This window comes from Cherax quadricarinatus, chromosome 83 (genome assembly GCF_038502225.1).
Source record: "Cherax quadricarinatus isolate ZL_2023a chromosome 83, ASM3850222v1, whole genome shotgun sequence".
NCBI lineage: Eukaryota > Metazoa > Arthropoda > Malacostraca > Decapoda > Parastacidae > Cherax > Cherax quadricarinatus.
The window spans coordinates 17629245-17643734 of NC_091374.1; the positions used below are offsets into that span (position 1 = coordinate 17629245).

At 38.3% G+C, this 14490-nt stretch overlaps 1 protein-coding gene across 2 annotated transcripts in view; it reads right to left on the reverse strand.

Annotated features, from left to right (window-relative positions):
- Positions 1-14490, reverse strand: part of LanA (laminin subunit alpha) — a gene marked incomplete at its 3' end in the record, with an annotated part of 194735 nt that overhangs the window by 21578 nt on the left and 158667 nt on the right. For both annotated transcript variants that reach the window (XM_070102874.1, XM_070102875.1), the window contains 2 exon segments: positions 2843-2983; positions 6445-6727. In XM_070102874.1, coding sequence (XP_069958975.1) covers positions 2843-2983; positions 6445-6727 — 424 coding nt within the window.

A 14490-nucleotide genomic window follows, 5' to 3' on the forward strand; every position in this document is an offset into this window, starting at 1 on the left:
TCCAGGGAATACAGGTTCAGGAACCTCAAGCGCTCCCAGTAACTGAGGTGTTTTATCTCCGTTATACGTGCCGTGAAGGTTCTCTGTACATTTTCTAGGTCAGCAATTTCACCTGCCTTGAAAGGTGCTGTTAGTGTGCAGCAATATTCCAGCCTAGATAGAACAAGTGACCTGAAGAGTGTCATCATGGGCTTGGCCTCCCTAGTTTTGAAGCTTCTCATTATCCATCCTGTCATTTTTCTAGCAGATGCGATTGATACAATGTTATGGTCCTTGAAGGAGAGATCCTCCGACATGATCACTCCCAGGTCTTTGACGTTGGTGTTTCGCTCTATTTTGTGGCCAGAATTTGTTTTGTACTCTGGATGGTAAAAGCTCGTGAAAGGGGCTTCTTGCAGTTCTTGATGAACACGGAGTTCCATGAGTCTGGCCCTGGGGCAGAGTGCATGGGCATGTCATTTATCACCTGTTCGAAGTCATTTGGTGTCAGGATAATATCAGATAGGCTTGTGTTAACCAAATTCTGTGGCTCTCTCATAAAAAATTCATTTTGATCTTCGACTCTCAGTCTGGTTAGCGGCTTGCTAAAAACTGAGTCATATTGGGACTTGAGTAGCTCACTCATTTCATTGCTGTCATCTGTGTAGGACCCATCTTGTTTAAGTAGGGGCCCAATACCAGATGTTGTTCTCGACTTTGATTTGGCATAAGAAAAGAAATACTTTGGGTTTCTTTCGATTTCATTTATGGCTTTTAGTTCTTCCTGTGATTCCTGACTCCTATAAGATTCCTTTAGCTTAAGTTCGATGTTTGCTATTTCTCTGACCAGTGACTCCCTATGCATTTCAGATATATTGGCCTCTTTTAGCTGCTCTGTTATTCTTTTCTGTCGCTTGTAAAGGGAGCGCCTGTCTCTTTCTATTTTACATCTTCTCCTCTTTTTTCTTAAAGGAATAAGCCTTGAACATACATCGAGTGCCACTGAGTTAATTTGTTCTAGGCATAAGTTGGGGTCTGTGTTGCTTAGTCTATCTTCCCAGCTTATATTGTTTAGGACTTGATTTACTTGGTCCCACTTTATGTTCTTGTTATTGAAGTTGAATTTGGTGAAGGTTCCCTTGTGACTAATCTCATTTGTCGGTCTGGGGCTCCGCAAATACATGTCTGAACCTCGATTATCTTGTGATCTGAGTATATTGTTTTTGATATGGTGACATTTCGTATCAGATCATCATTGTCTGTGAAGATGAGGTCTAGTGTATTCTCCAGTCTAGTAGGCTCTATTATTTGCTGGTTTAAGTTGAATTTTGTACAGAGATTTAAAAGCTCGTGTGTGTGTGAGTTCTCATCAGAGCTGCCTCCTGGTGTTATCACTGTGACAGCATTATTTGCTATATTCCTCCATTTTAGGTGCCTCAAGTTGAAATCCCCCAGGAGCAAGATGTTTGGGGCAGGAGCTGGCAGATTTTCCAGACAGTGGTCAATTTTTGACAGCTGTTCCTGGAATTGCTGGGACGTTGCATCTGAAGGCTTGTAGACTACCACAATGCCTAGGTTTTGGTTCTTGATCTTTACTGCTAAAAGTTCCACTACATCATTTGAGGCATTAAGCAGTTCTGTGCAAACAAGTGACTGCGATATACAGGCCAACCCCCCCCCCCATCCTTTTGCCTGTTCATTCTGTCACATCTGAAGGTTGTAACCTGGGATCCATATTTCGTTGTCCAAGTGATCTTTTATGTGGGTCTCTGTGAAAGCAGCAAATATTGCATTTGCCTCTGCAAGCAGTCCACGGATGAAAGGCATTTTGTTGTTCGTTGCTGGCTTTAGACCCTGTATATTTGCAAAGAAGAATGTCATCGGCCTGGTGGTATTGGTGGTACTGGGGGGGACTTTTTTTCCAGCACTAGTATCTGTATCTGTTGGTTTGGACTGGAGGCCATCAACTGTGATTCCAGTCCAGAAATGACTGGATTTGGCGTATGATTTCCGCCATTTCCTGCCAGTTTTTTTTTTCCTTCCTGGCACTAAAAAACCTCTCCCTCTTGAGTGGCTGTGGCTACCCAGGTTTTCCCATGGCCTGGATGTTTTGTATCTTTTTGTCCCCTTTAGATGGTATGCCTGGCAATTTAAGTTATAGCACAGTCTTTCCTGTACTGAAGAAGGACACATTTCAGGATGAAAAAGCTTACAGGAAGTGAGTTTGCATTTTCCAGTTGTCATATGGGAACGACATTTTCTAGGATGGTGATAGTTGCACGTCCCATCTGTTTTTCCAGATTTCCCATGCCTACAGATACCAAGTGCATAGTATGTGCAGAGGCTTGGTTTCTGTTTGCCTTGGGTTTCTGTGACTGTATTCCCTGTTGGTGCATGTTTACCTGTCTCATTCCTATCCTCACTACTACTAACAATGGAGCTCTCACCAGTTGTTTCTGGTAATATATCCTCACTATTGCTAGTGGAGTCCCTTGTTTGCCATCTCCTGTGGTATTACTAGTTTGTAATATTGGTTTTATTTTGTCCTTGACTACACTTGTTTCCCCACTACAGCTCCTGTCTCCCTCGAGGTCATTTATATGCATTCCCTCATGCATACATTTACTGTCTCCCAGGACAGCACCTCCATCCTCACCATTACAAGTACACATTCAAAAATGTAAATGAAAAATGCATATAATTTAAAACAGTGGTGCAACATAAAAATGTATATTGCTAATATTTATATTAAATTTCACTTACATTCTAAGGAAAAAATGCCTAAAATCATTCGTCCTATTTTTTGCCATAAATGTGTTATGATGAATTTTTCCTATTTTACTTAAATATCAACTGCTTTTACCTGACATAGTTCTGAAATTGTGCTCAGTTAATCGGATTTCTGCTTTGAAGGTTGCAGAAGAAGTGGGTTCCACTAGTGAGAAGTACTGGGCAATAATATCACCTCCCTTCAAGATTACATCAGGGCCAGTAACTTCAGAGCCTGCAAAATATATTTATTAATTTTAAACACATCATGTCTATACAATTCAGAGCCTGAAACTATTAACCTGTTTATTTAAATATAAGGTATGTTCATACAACTTCTCATAATCTTCTAAGACATCTGATCTTGATTTTGAGTAAACAAAGAAAGCCGATGTGCTCTAAGAGATACTGTACACACACACACGTGATGATTACAAAATATATCTAGTTAGTATACATACTGTCTTCATGACAAAAGTTATGTACCAATTAAAGCACAAACTGGATTGTCTTCGTGTCTAAGGTAATGTATTTAATAATAAAACAATTTCCTTACATTTTAAGTTATGTTTTTAGTAACACCATATGGTACATTATTTTAAATGTTATCACAGCAAGAACTTTTGAAAATGAAACAAACTATATGTAAGTCATTACCCAAGTTTTAATTATACAGTAGACTATCTTAAGCCTTGTGATCACAGTACATATTTTCAATACAGTTATGCCTTGCCCTACATCATTAATTGGCTCCAAGAGCTGTGACATAACCCAGTTTTTGACATGACCAGGACAATGCCATTAAAATGTATTAACCCTTTGAGGGTCCATCCCATAGTTCTATGGCTTTGAAGCCTGGGTCCAAGCCGTAGTACTACGTCATAGGCTCAGCTCCCTCAGATAAGCTTTGAGTGGTAAATTTGGGCCTAGATATGACAGGATGCATCTATGTGGTAAGTGTGCACCATATAAAACAAATCCTGCAGCACATAGTGCATAATGAGAAATAAATGAGACTATGTTTTTGGATTAAAATAGCAACTTTATGGTGTATTTTCTTATGTTTTTTATGGTTTTATTCGCAGTTTCTTGGACTCACTTGATAGAATAGAAGACATACTTCAGAAATAGAGATGATATTGCTTGGTTTTAATACTGAAAATGGCTTGAAACTGAGCTTAAAGTAGCAGATATATTCAATTTTTGCCAATATGTTCAATTTTTGCCAATGTTCAAGAGTAAACAAATGACATCACGCGTCCAATACATGTCAACTGGTGGGTATAATGTACGTTCACAAATGTGCTCATATTATTTATACAATTATTACAATACTGCATAACAGCAAATCTTCTATTTTTTGGTGTGAATAAAAATTCATTATGTGAATTAAAAATGAAAATGGAATTCATTTGTAAAACCTGAAAACATAACTAATAAATAGAGAAAATGTTATTTTAGTGACAGAAATGACTGCATTGTTTATTCTGTACCCTACTTTGAAACCGGAATATTTTTAACTGTGTGAAAATGGCCAAATTACCAATTTCCTATCACTTTATTGGGTAGCTGAAATAGCTGATTGGGCAATTTCTTGTGCTCAATCAATAAAATAGAAGTAATACTAGCAAAATAGCTAAAAGTTTGGTTGACTGGAATAATGTAATTGGCCTAAAATAGGAGTCAAAGTGGGCAAAATCGCCAATGTGTAAATATTGATGACACAGGAAAATTCGTGAGAGAATAATTTTCTGTTTTCCATCAAATTTTTTACTTTTTGTTTTATTACCTTCAGAAAAAGATTCTCTACCAATTCATAAGAAAAAAAATAACAAATTTTTTCTGAAAATTCTTGGACACTATGGACAAGTTTCAGATCGTGGGTCTGAACCCTGAAAGGATTAAAATGATGACAATCACTGTAAAACTAGCATAAAAAACTTGCAAAAGAATATAATTATCACTAAACCTTAAAGAATATTAAAAACACATTTTAGCCATTTTTTTAAAAGAATAATGAGCACACTTAAAAAAGCTGTGTCATTTACCTTGTGATTTGCCCTTAAAAATGCCTTAAGTATGACAAAAAACACCTCATAATTAGCACAAGCAACACGTGAAAAAATATAACTCTCATTAAGGCATTAAAAAATTTTAAGAATATTTTAGTTTTAATTTGAAATGAAAAATAAATAAAATTAATAAAATCATGTTATTTACCTTAAACCAATACTTTTCATCTTTTTTCATACCTTTTAATCATATTTAATTTATCTTCTACTGTAAAACCACATTATGCTTGGAATCTGTGGAGAAAATTTTCCAGTAAAAGGAAGGACGAGTCCATAGCCCCTTGCGGGAAGCTAAGTCTCTCAGAGGGCTGAAGGAGGCTGAGAGGGTCGAGAGATACCCCCCTCTGAGGGACTTAGCCCTCCCACAAGGGGCTAGTGGACTCTTCCTTCCTTTTACTGAGAATTTTCTCACAGAATCACTAGCACTATCCTTCTTAGGAGCCATGGCTAACACAGACATGGTAAAGGAATAATCACAAAAATAACAGCAAAAGACAAAACCAGAACATAATGATGGACATTCGTTTACAACTTTTCAAAGTAAATATTTTATTGTATATGTATATTTTTTATATTTTTAATTTGTATTAATGTATATTAATTTTTTTGCTTCTTTTATCTTTTATTGCTAATTTTTATGTTTTACAAGGAAAAATTTATTTATCTCAAGTCCTTTTATTATGACGTAAGTGACATAGCTGAGGGACATAGTGTCAGACATAATGATGTTCAGTGAATTGAAATTTACTCTAGAAAAGTGGTGTAAAGGCGAATTTGATGTAAACCAAAATGATGTAAAGTGGGGGTATGACTATATACTTCAATTTAATTCAGTTTTTCATTTCCAGTAGATGTATGCCATTTCCATTAAGGTCCCCTGGAATGGAATTCATTTCCACTTGTGGTGCACAATTTTGTTAAGGAGCAGTACGGAAGCCAGGCCGGAGACCTCCCACTACACACTACGCAACTCCATGAGGGTCAGTTTAACTTGACATGTACCATGCTAGTTTTGGTCAATGCACATCACTTAGTTTTTTCCTCTTTTCACTGCCACATCTTATTTGTGGATATTCATTAAGCATCATATTGAAGTAAAAGTGACGCTGGTGAAGCAAGGAAGAAAATTTCGAAGTGAAACTATGCCTATTACAAAAAAACTGGAGGAAACTGAGATACTAAAAGATGGTGCATGCATCATGGAGACAGCGTGAGAGTTTGGTGCTTAGAGAACCAATGATTTAGTCAATTCAAGACAATGAGGTGAAGGTAAGGGCTTGTGCAATGAGTAATCATCTGTCACAATGAAAAGAATGCAGAATAGGTCATTACATTATATGATTATTTTGACTTTATAAGTAGTTAAAATAATTCATGTAACATTAACATAATTTTATATTAATTTTTACCTTTAGCTTTTCCCCAAACACTATGTACATAAGCCCATACAAATACTCTGCAAATAACTTATAGATATCAAATTTTTAATTAGTTTATAGGTTGTGTGTATTAATATATAGATTTGTGTACAACACTGTGCATTAGTAGTTGTTATATTTCTTTTTTGCTATTTAATCAGACATTTAGTTATTTATAAATAAATTACAAAATAATTTATCATTACCATCTTCACCACCAATGACCAGAAGAGAATACTTGAGATATCCTCCATAAGATGAAACATGGTTGCCAAGGTATGCAGCTGGGGCGGTGAAGTAGATCTGTCCTTCTGGGAAGAACTCTTCTACACCTTCCAAATCCTGCTGTATAAGGTCTCTGTAATATGTCGGTGGTTCAGCCAGTGAAGCAAAAGTGAGAGTTGTTCTGGAGAGAGAGGGTAGTCCATGTGCGTTAGGAGTTAGGGACGATTCCACAGCTACTACACCCCAAGCTGACATCTCATCCGCCTGACAGGAAATTAATACACTTGTATAACAATTACATTACAGAAATTGAATAACAGAGAAAAGATTGTTTGTATTTTTTTTAAACATAAATTTTTATAAATGCACTGACCTTCAAGTCTGTATGTTCATTTGCTTTGTGTGGTTGTCTCATATTTTATTGGTAAAAACTGTTTAAAAATTTTGATAATTTATATAATACAGTGGGCCTTCAAATTTAGTAGTCCCTTTTCTGTATGCAAAACTATTGTTATTCTCTATAAAATGTATTTTTTTTTAATATTGTCGGGTGTCTGGAATGGTTAAATTGGATTTACATTATTTCTCATGGGAAACATTAACAAAAAATACATTTTACAGTGAATAACAATAGCTTTGCATACAGAAAAGGGACTACTAAATTCTTATTTTCTTATATATTATCTTTTATAGGTAATAGGTTGATAGACAGCATCCGCCCAGGGAGGTGCTACCGTACTGCCAAGTGAGTGTAAAACAGAAGCCTGTATTTGGTTTACATGATGGTAGGACTGCTGGTGTTTTTTGTTTTGTCTCAAACATGCATGATTTCAGGTACATCTTCCTAATTACACTTGAGTCACACTACACAAGCATGTACACATTTATGTATACACACTCAACTGAGTTTTCCTTGATTCTATCTTAATAGTTGTTGTTCTTATTACTTTTCCTTTCATATCCATGGGGAAGTGGAATAAGAATCTTTCCTCCATAAACCAAGTGTGTTATAAAAGACAACTAAAATCCCAGGAGCAATGGGCTAGTAACCCCTTTTCCTGTAATGCCTACTAAAAAGAAAAAGACGAAAACCATCAAAGTGTGATGTTTGAATGTGTGTGGATTTTTTTTTTTTCCCCAACAAGTCGGCCATCTCCCACCGAGGCAGGATGTACAGCAAATAATAAGAAAGAGATGTTATGAATGAAAAGAAGATGGATGTCCTGGCTCTAAGTGAAACGAAGCTGATGGGGGTAGGAGAGTTTCAGTGGGGAGAAATAAATGGGGTTTCTAATAGCATTAGATGACTGTACACTGACATTCATTTATCCAAGAGAAGAAATGCCAGCTGATCTAAGCTACATCAATCACCAGCTAAGAGCTATATCAGCTTGGGGAAACAGATGGCAAGTAACATTTGAACCTGAGAAAATGCAAATGATGATCGTCTCTAGGCACCATGATGGTAATGCTGGTGTGGTAGTAAGGATGAATGGGAGGGTGTTGGCACCTGGAGAAGAAGCTGATATCCTTGGGGTGAAATCTGACTCCAAACTAACCATGAAGAACCATGTTGTAAATCTAGCAAACAAGGCAGCCAGAAAGCTTACAGCACTTCGCCGTATCTCGCATCTGCTTGACAGTAGGGGTTGCAAGATTCTGTATGAGGCAAAAGTACACTCACACCTTAAGTATGCTCCACTTTCTTGGTTTGCGTGCCCCCCCTTTCATCTGCGACTGCTTGACAGAGTGGAGAACAGAGCAAGACATCTCATCTCTTGCCTGGGCCCATCCTGGATAGATCTGTCATTTCAGCAGAGCCTTCAACACAGGAGGGATGTGGGTGGCCTTACTGATATGTACAAGGCCAATATTGTCAAAGTACCACACTCGGATCCACTTCGAGGACAGCGTGAAACAAGCTTTTATACCACAAGACGGGCAGAGAGCAGCAACTTCACTCTGGCCGTACCCTTCTCCAGAACATCACTCCATCTGAGATCATATATACCCAGGATGACTCGAGTATGGAACACATTCGTACAGCATAATGATGTCAACGAGATAACGTCAGTTGATCAAATGAAAATGCTGGTCCACAGATGGCTCTAACTTCATCCTGTTCCCTACTTGTATGTCTCATAACAATAAAAATGCTTTCAAATGAGCTGATGTAGGTAACAGCTCTTAGCTTGTCAATAAAGTTAGTAATCCTTAACCTGTAAATAGCTTGTCAATAAAACTAGGGATCCTTAACTTTGTCAAACCCTGTGTAAAAAAAAAAAAAAATAATGATGAAGAGTAAGTTATGGCAGGAAAAGAAGGAAGATAAATGTAAAAAATTAAGGATTATGTGGAGTAAAATAAGGGTTGTATGTGAAAAGTGGGTTATAGTAAGTGTTTATGTGCGTGAAGAAGAGAGGTGTAGAGGAGAGAGATAGAGTTTGCAAAATGTTGACTGAATGCATGAGAAGTTTTGAACCAAGCAAGAGAGTACTTGTGAAAGGGGATCTCAGTGATAAAGTGGGTAAAAATGTTGTAGAGGGAGTAGTAGGTAAACTGGGATGCCAGGGGTAAATGAAAATGGGAAGCCTTTAATTGAACTGTGCGTAGAAAGAGGTTTGGTAATAAGTAATACATATCTTAAGAAATCGTAATGACACGATTGCAAATAAACCATACCCCCGGCCGGGATTGAACCCGCGGTCATAGAGTCTCAAAACTCCAGCCCGTCGCGCTAACCACTAGACCAGCTAGCCACATAAGATTCATCCAACTAGGTATATTTCTACACCATAGGAAGGTTAGCACAGGCACCTCTGTGTCATTACGATTTCTTAAGTCATGTTGACGGCAGTGAAGGGACTTGAGCTAGAGTTCGTCACGGCCACGCTAGCTGGAGATTCGTTTGTAAAAACTTGCATTTGTGGTCACAGAGGTGCCTGTGCTAACCTTCCTATGGTGTAGAAATATACCTAGTTGGATGAATCTTATGTGGCTAGCTGGTCTAGTGGTTAGCGCGACGGGCTGGAGTTTTGAGACTCTATGACCGCGGGTTCAATCCCGGCCAGGGGTATGGTTTATTTGCAATCGTGTCATTACGATTTCTTAAGTCATGTTGACGGCAGTGAAGGGACTTGAGCTAGAGTTCGTCACGGCCACGCTAGCTGGAGATTCGTTTGTAAAAACTTGCATTTGTGGTCACAGAGGTGCCTGTGCTAACCTTCCTATGGTGTAGAAATATACCTAGTTGGATGAATCTTATGTGGCTAGCTGGTCTAGTGGTTAGCGCGACGGGCTGGAGTTTTGAGACTATGACCGCGGGTTCAATCCCGGCCGGGGGTATGGTTTAAGTAATACATATTTTATGAAAAAGAGGATAAGCCTGATATGATATAGCACGTAATGAAAGTAGCTTCTTTGATTATGTATTGGTGTATAAAAGGTTGATGGGTAGGCTTCAGGATGTACATGTTTACAGAAGGGCAATGGATATATTGGATCATTAAATAGTTATAGCTACAGTTAGAGTAAGAAGTAGATGGGACAAAAGGAAAATAGCAACAGTAAGTAAAACGTGAAAGTGTATAAACTAAGGGAGTTTATCTGGAGAGAGTTCCGGGGGTCAACGCCCCCGCGGCCCGGTCTGTGACCAGGCCTCCTTAGGTCAGTGTCCCAGGATGCGACCCACACCAGTCGACTAACACCCAGGTACCCATTTTACTGATGGGGAACATAGACAACAGGTGGAAAGAAACACGTCCAATGTTTCTACTCTGGCTGGGAATCGAACCCAGGCCCTCGCCGTGTGAAGCGAGAGCGTTAACCACCAGGCCTCCAGGGAGGAGGAAGTTAGGGTGAGATATAAGCAACTATTGGCAGAAAGGTTGGCTAGTGCAAATATGAGTAGGGATGGGGGGGGGGGTTGGAGAGGGATGAGATTTAAAAATGAAGTATTAGAATGTGGGACAGAAGTTTGTGGCTACAGGAGGATGGGTACAGGAGGAAAGGGGAGTGATTGGTGGAATGACGAGGTAGAGAGGGCGGTAAAAGAGAAAAAGGTAGCTTATGACAGGTTTATACAAAGCAGAAGTGATATAAGATGGGCAGAGTATATGGAGAGTAAAAGAATTCAGAATAGGTCATTACATAATATGACTATTTTCACTTTATAAGCAGTAGGTTGGTAGACAGCAACCACCCAGGGAGGTACTACCGACCTGCCAAGTGAGTGTAAAATGAAAGCCTGTAATTGTTTTACATGATGGTAGGATTGCTGGTAACTTATGTCTGTCTCATAAATATGCAAGATTACAGGTACATCTTGCTACTTCTACTTACACTTAGGTCACACTACGCATACATGTACACGTTTATTTATACACACTCATCTGAGTTTTTTTTGATTGTATCTTAATAGCTCTTGGTCATATTACCTTTCCTTTTATATCCATGGGGAAGTGGAATAAGAATCTTTCCCCCATAAGCCATGCATGTTGTAAAAGTCAACTAAAATGCTGGGAACAATGTGCTAGTAGCACCTTTTCCTGTAATAATTACTAAAAAGAATAAGAAGAAAATTGTCAAAGTGGGATGTCTGAATGTGCGTGGATGTTGTGCGAATGATAAGAAAGAGATGATTGTGGATATTATGAATGAGAAGAAGCAGGATGTCCTGGCTTTAAGTGAAACAAAGCTGAAGAGGGTGGGTGAGTTTCAGTTGAGAGGAATAAATGGGATTAGGTCAGGGGTTTCAAACAGAGTTAGAACTAAAGAACGAGTAGCAATAATGTTGAAGGATAAGCTATGGCAGGAAAAGAGGGATTATAAATGTATTACTTCAAGGATTATGTGGAGTAAACTAAAGGTTGGATGTGAAAAGTGGGTTATAGTAAGCATATATGCACCTTGAGAATAGAGAAGTGTAGAGGAGAGAGAGAGATTTTGGGAAATGTTGAGTGAATGCGTGGGGAGTTTTGAATCAAGTGTGAGAGTACTTGTGGTCGGGGATTTCAATGCTAAAGTGGGTAAAAATGTTGTGGAGGGAGTAGTAGGTGAATTTGGGGTGCCAGGGGTAAATGAAAATGGGGAGCCTTTAATTGAGCTACGTGTAGAAAGAAGTTTGGTAATATGTAATACATATTTATGAAAAAGAGGATAAATAAATATACAAGGTATGATATAGCACATAAAGAAAGAAGTTTGTTAGATAATGTATTGGTGGATAAAAGGTTGATGGGTAGGCTCCAGGATGTACATGTTTACAGAGGGCAACTGATATATCGGATCATTATTTAGTTGTAGCTACAGTTAGAGTAAGAGGTAGATGGGACAAGAGGAAAATGGCAACAACAAGTAAGAGGGAGGTGAAAGTGTATAAACTAAGGGAGGAGGAACCTCGGGTGAGATATAAGCAACTACTGGTGCAAGTATGAGTAGTGGGGGGGGGGCTGAAGAGGGTTGGAATAGTTTTAAAAATGCAGTATTAGAATATGGGGCAGAAATTTGTGGTTATAAGAGGGTGGGTGCAGGAGGAAAGAGGAGTGAATGGTGGAATGATGAAGTAAAGGGTGTGATAAAAGAAAATAAGGTAGCTTATGAGAGGTTTTCACAAAGCAGAAGTGTTATAAGAAGAGTAGACTATATGGAGAGTAAAAGAAAGGTGAAGAGAGTGGTGAGAGTGCAAAAGGAGAGCAGATGATAGAGTGGGAGAGGCACTGTCAAGAAATCTTAATGAAAATAAGAAAAAAATTTGGAGTGAGTTAAACAAGTTAAGAAAGCCTAGAGAACGAATGGATTTGTCAGTTAAAAACAGAGTAGGAGAGTTAGTAGATGGGGAGATGGAGGTATTGGGCAGATGGCGAGAATATTTTAAGGAACTTTTAAATGTCGACGAAGAAAGGGAGGCGGTAATTTCATGCACTGGCCAGGGAGGTATACCATCTTTTAGGAGTGAAGAAGAGCAGAATGTAAGTGTGGGGGAGGTACATGAGGCATTACGTAGAATGAAAGGGGGTAAAGTAGTTGGAACTGACCGGATCATGACAGAAATGTTAAAAGTGAATGTAGGAAAGAGATACATGATAAGGATAACAAAAAATTTAGGTAACAAAAGATTGGATATCAGACTGGAGGGAGTATAAAGGAAGTGAATGTATTCAGATATCTAGGAGTGGACTTGTCAGCAGATTGGTCTATGAAAGACGAGGTGAATCACTGAATAGATGAGGGAAAAAAGGTAAGTGGAACACTGAGGAGTCTATGGAGACAAAGAAAGTTATCCATAGAAGCGAAGAGGGTAATGTATAAGAGTATAGTGGTACTAATGCTCTTATATGGGTGTGAAGCAAGGGTGTTGAATGTTGCAACAACAAGAAGGCTGAAGGCAGGGGAGATGTCATGTCTGAAGGCAATGTGCAGTATGAATGTAATGCAGCGAATCCATAGCTTGGAGATTAGGAAGTGGTGTGGGGTTTCTAAAAATAATTTTTCAGAGGGCAGAAAAGGGTTGTTGAGGAAGTTTGGACATTTAGAGAGGATGGAACAAAACTGAATGACTTGGAGGACATTTAAATCTGTAGTGGAAGGAAGGTAGGGTAGAGGTTATCCTAGAAAAGGTTAGAGGAAGGACATGTGTGAGAGGGGCTTGAACTTCCAGCAAGCGTGCATGAGTGTGTTAGATAGGAGTGGGTGGAGACTAATGGTTTTTATGACTTTAAAGTGATGTTGGAATGTGAGCAAAGTAACATTTATGAAGGGATTCAGGGAAACCAGTTAGTCGGACTTGAGTCCTGGAGGTGGGAAGTACAGTGCCTGTGCTCTGAAGGAGGGGTGTTGATATGTTGCAGTTTTTTAAACTGTTCTGTAGGCATGCCTCTAGTAAGACAGTGATAGAGTGAATGATGATGAAAGTGTTTCTTCTTTTTTGGGTCACCCTGCCTAGGTGGAAAACCGCTGATGCGTTAATAAAACAAAAATGTTCAAGAGTCCTTTCATGACTTTGCCATCTTCACAAGGGCTTTAGAAATGTAACCCCTCCAACAAGGAAACTTAACTATGCAATACTCATACACATACTGAAACTGATGTGTATCACCACATTACTTGTCTGGCGCATGCAAAATGAGCCTGTTCTTCACTCATCAAAAAAATGACCCCTAAATAATTACAGTACATGATTTCTTTAATAATTCAACTTTTCAAGGCATACCAATATACTTACATACCAATATAGTACTTACATATTTACTGAAATGATTTGAGGTACATCTTGCTACTTGTACTTACACTTAGGTCACACTACACATACATGTACAAGCATATATATATACACACCCCTCTGGGTTTTCTTCTATTTTCTTTCTGGTTCTTGTTCTTGTTTCTTTCCTCTTACCTCCATGGGGAAGTGGAACAGAATTCTTCGTCTGTAAGCTATGCGTGTTGTAAGAGGCGACTAAAATGCCGGGAGCAAGGAGCCAGTAACCCCTTCTCCTGTATAAATCACTAAATTTAAAAGAGAAACTTTTGTTTTTCTTTTTGGGCCACCCTGTCTCAGTGGGATACGGCTGGTTTGATGAAAAAAAAAAAATTACTGAAATATTTCATCATTATGACAGAACTGCAGAATTTCTTGATACAGTGATCCAAGAAGAAAACATCTAGGGCACTATTTAATTAACCTTTTCACCACACTGCATCACTTGTTTAGTTCCAGACAAGTGTTATATCTCCAGAAAAAACAAATAAGCTTCATTGATGTTCTTGTAATAGGAATAGGTCTTTAGGTTTCCATATATACAATCATTCTCTTTAAAATAAACTTAACACATGCCAAAAGATCATTTTATTATTTACTATACTGATATATTAAGTATCTCAAGTATGGCTAAAAATAATCATACCATCATTTTTTTATTATAATACAAAAATACACAAGTTTATAATCATAATCTTTTTTGTATATAAATCAAATTTTAAGACAGATTTTCAAGTAGTTAATAGTTTTCACTCTGCCAGCCACATGGCAA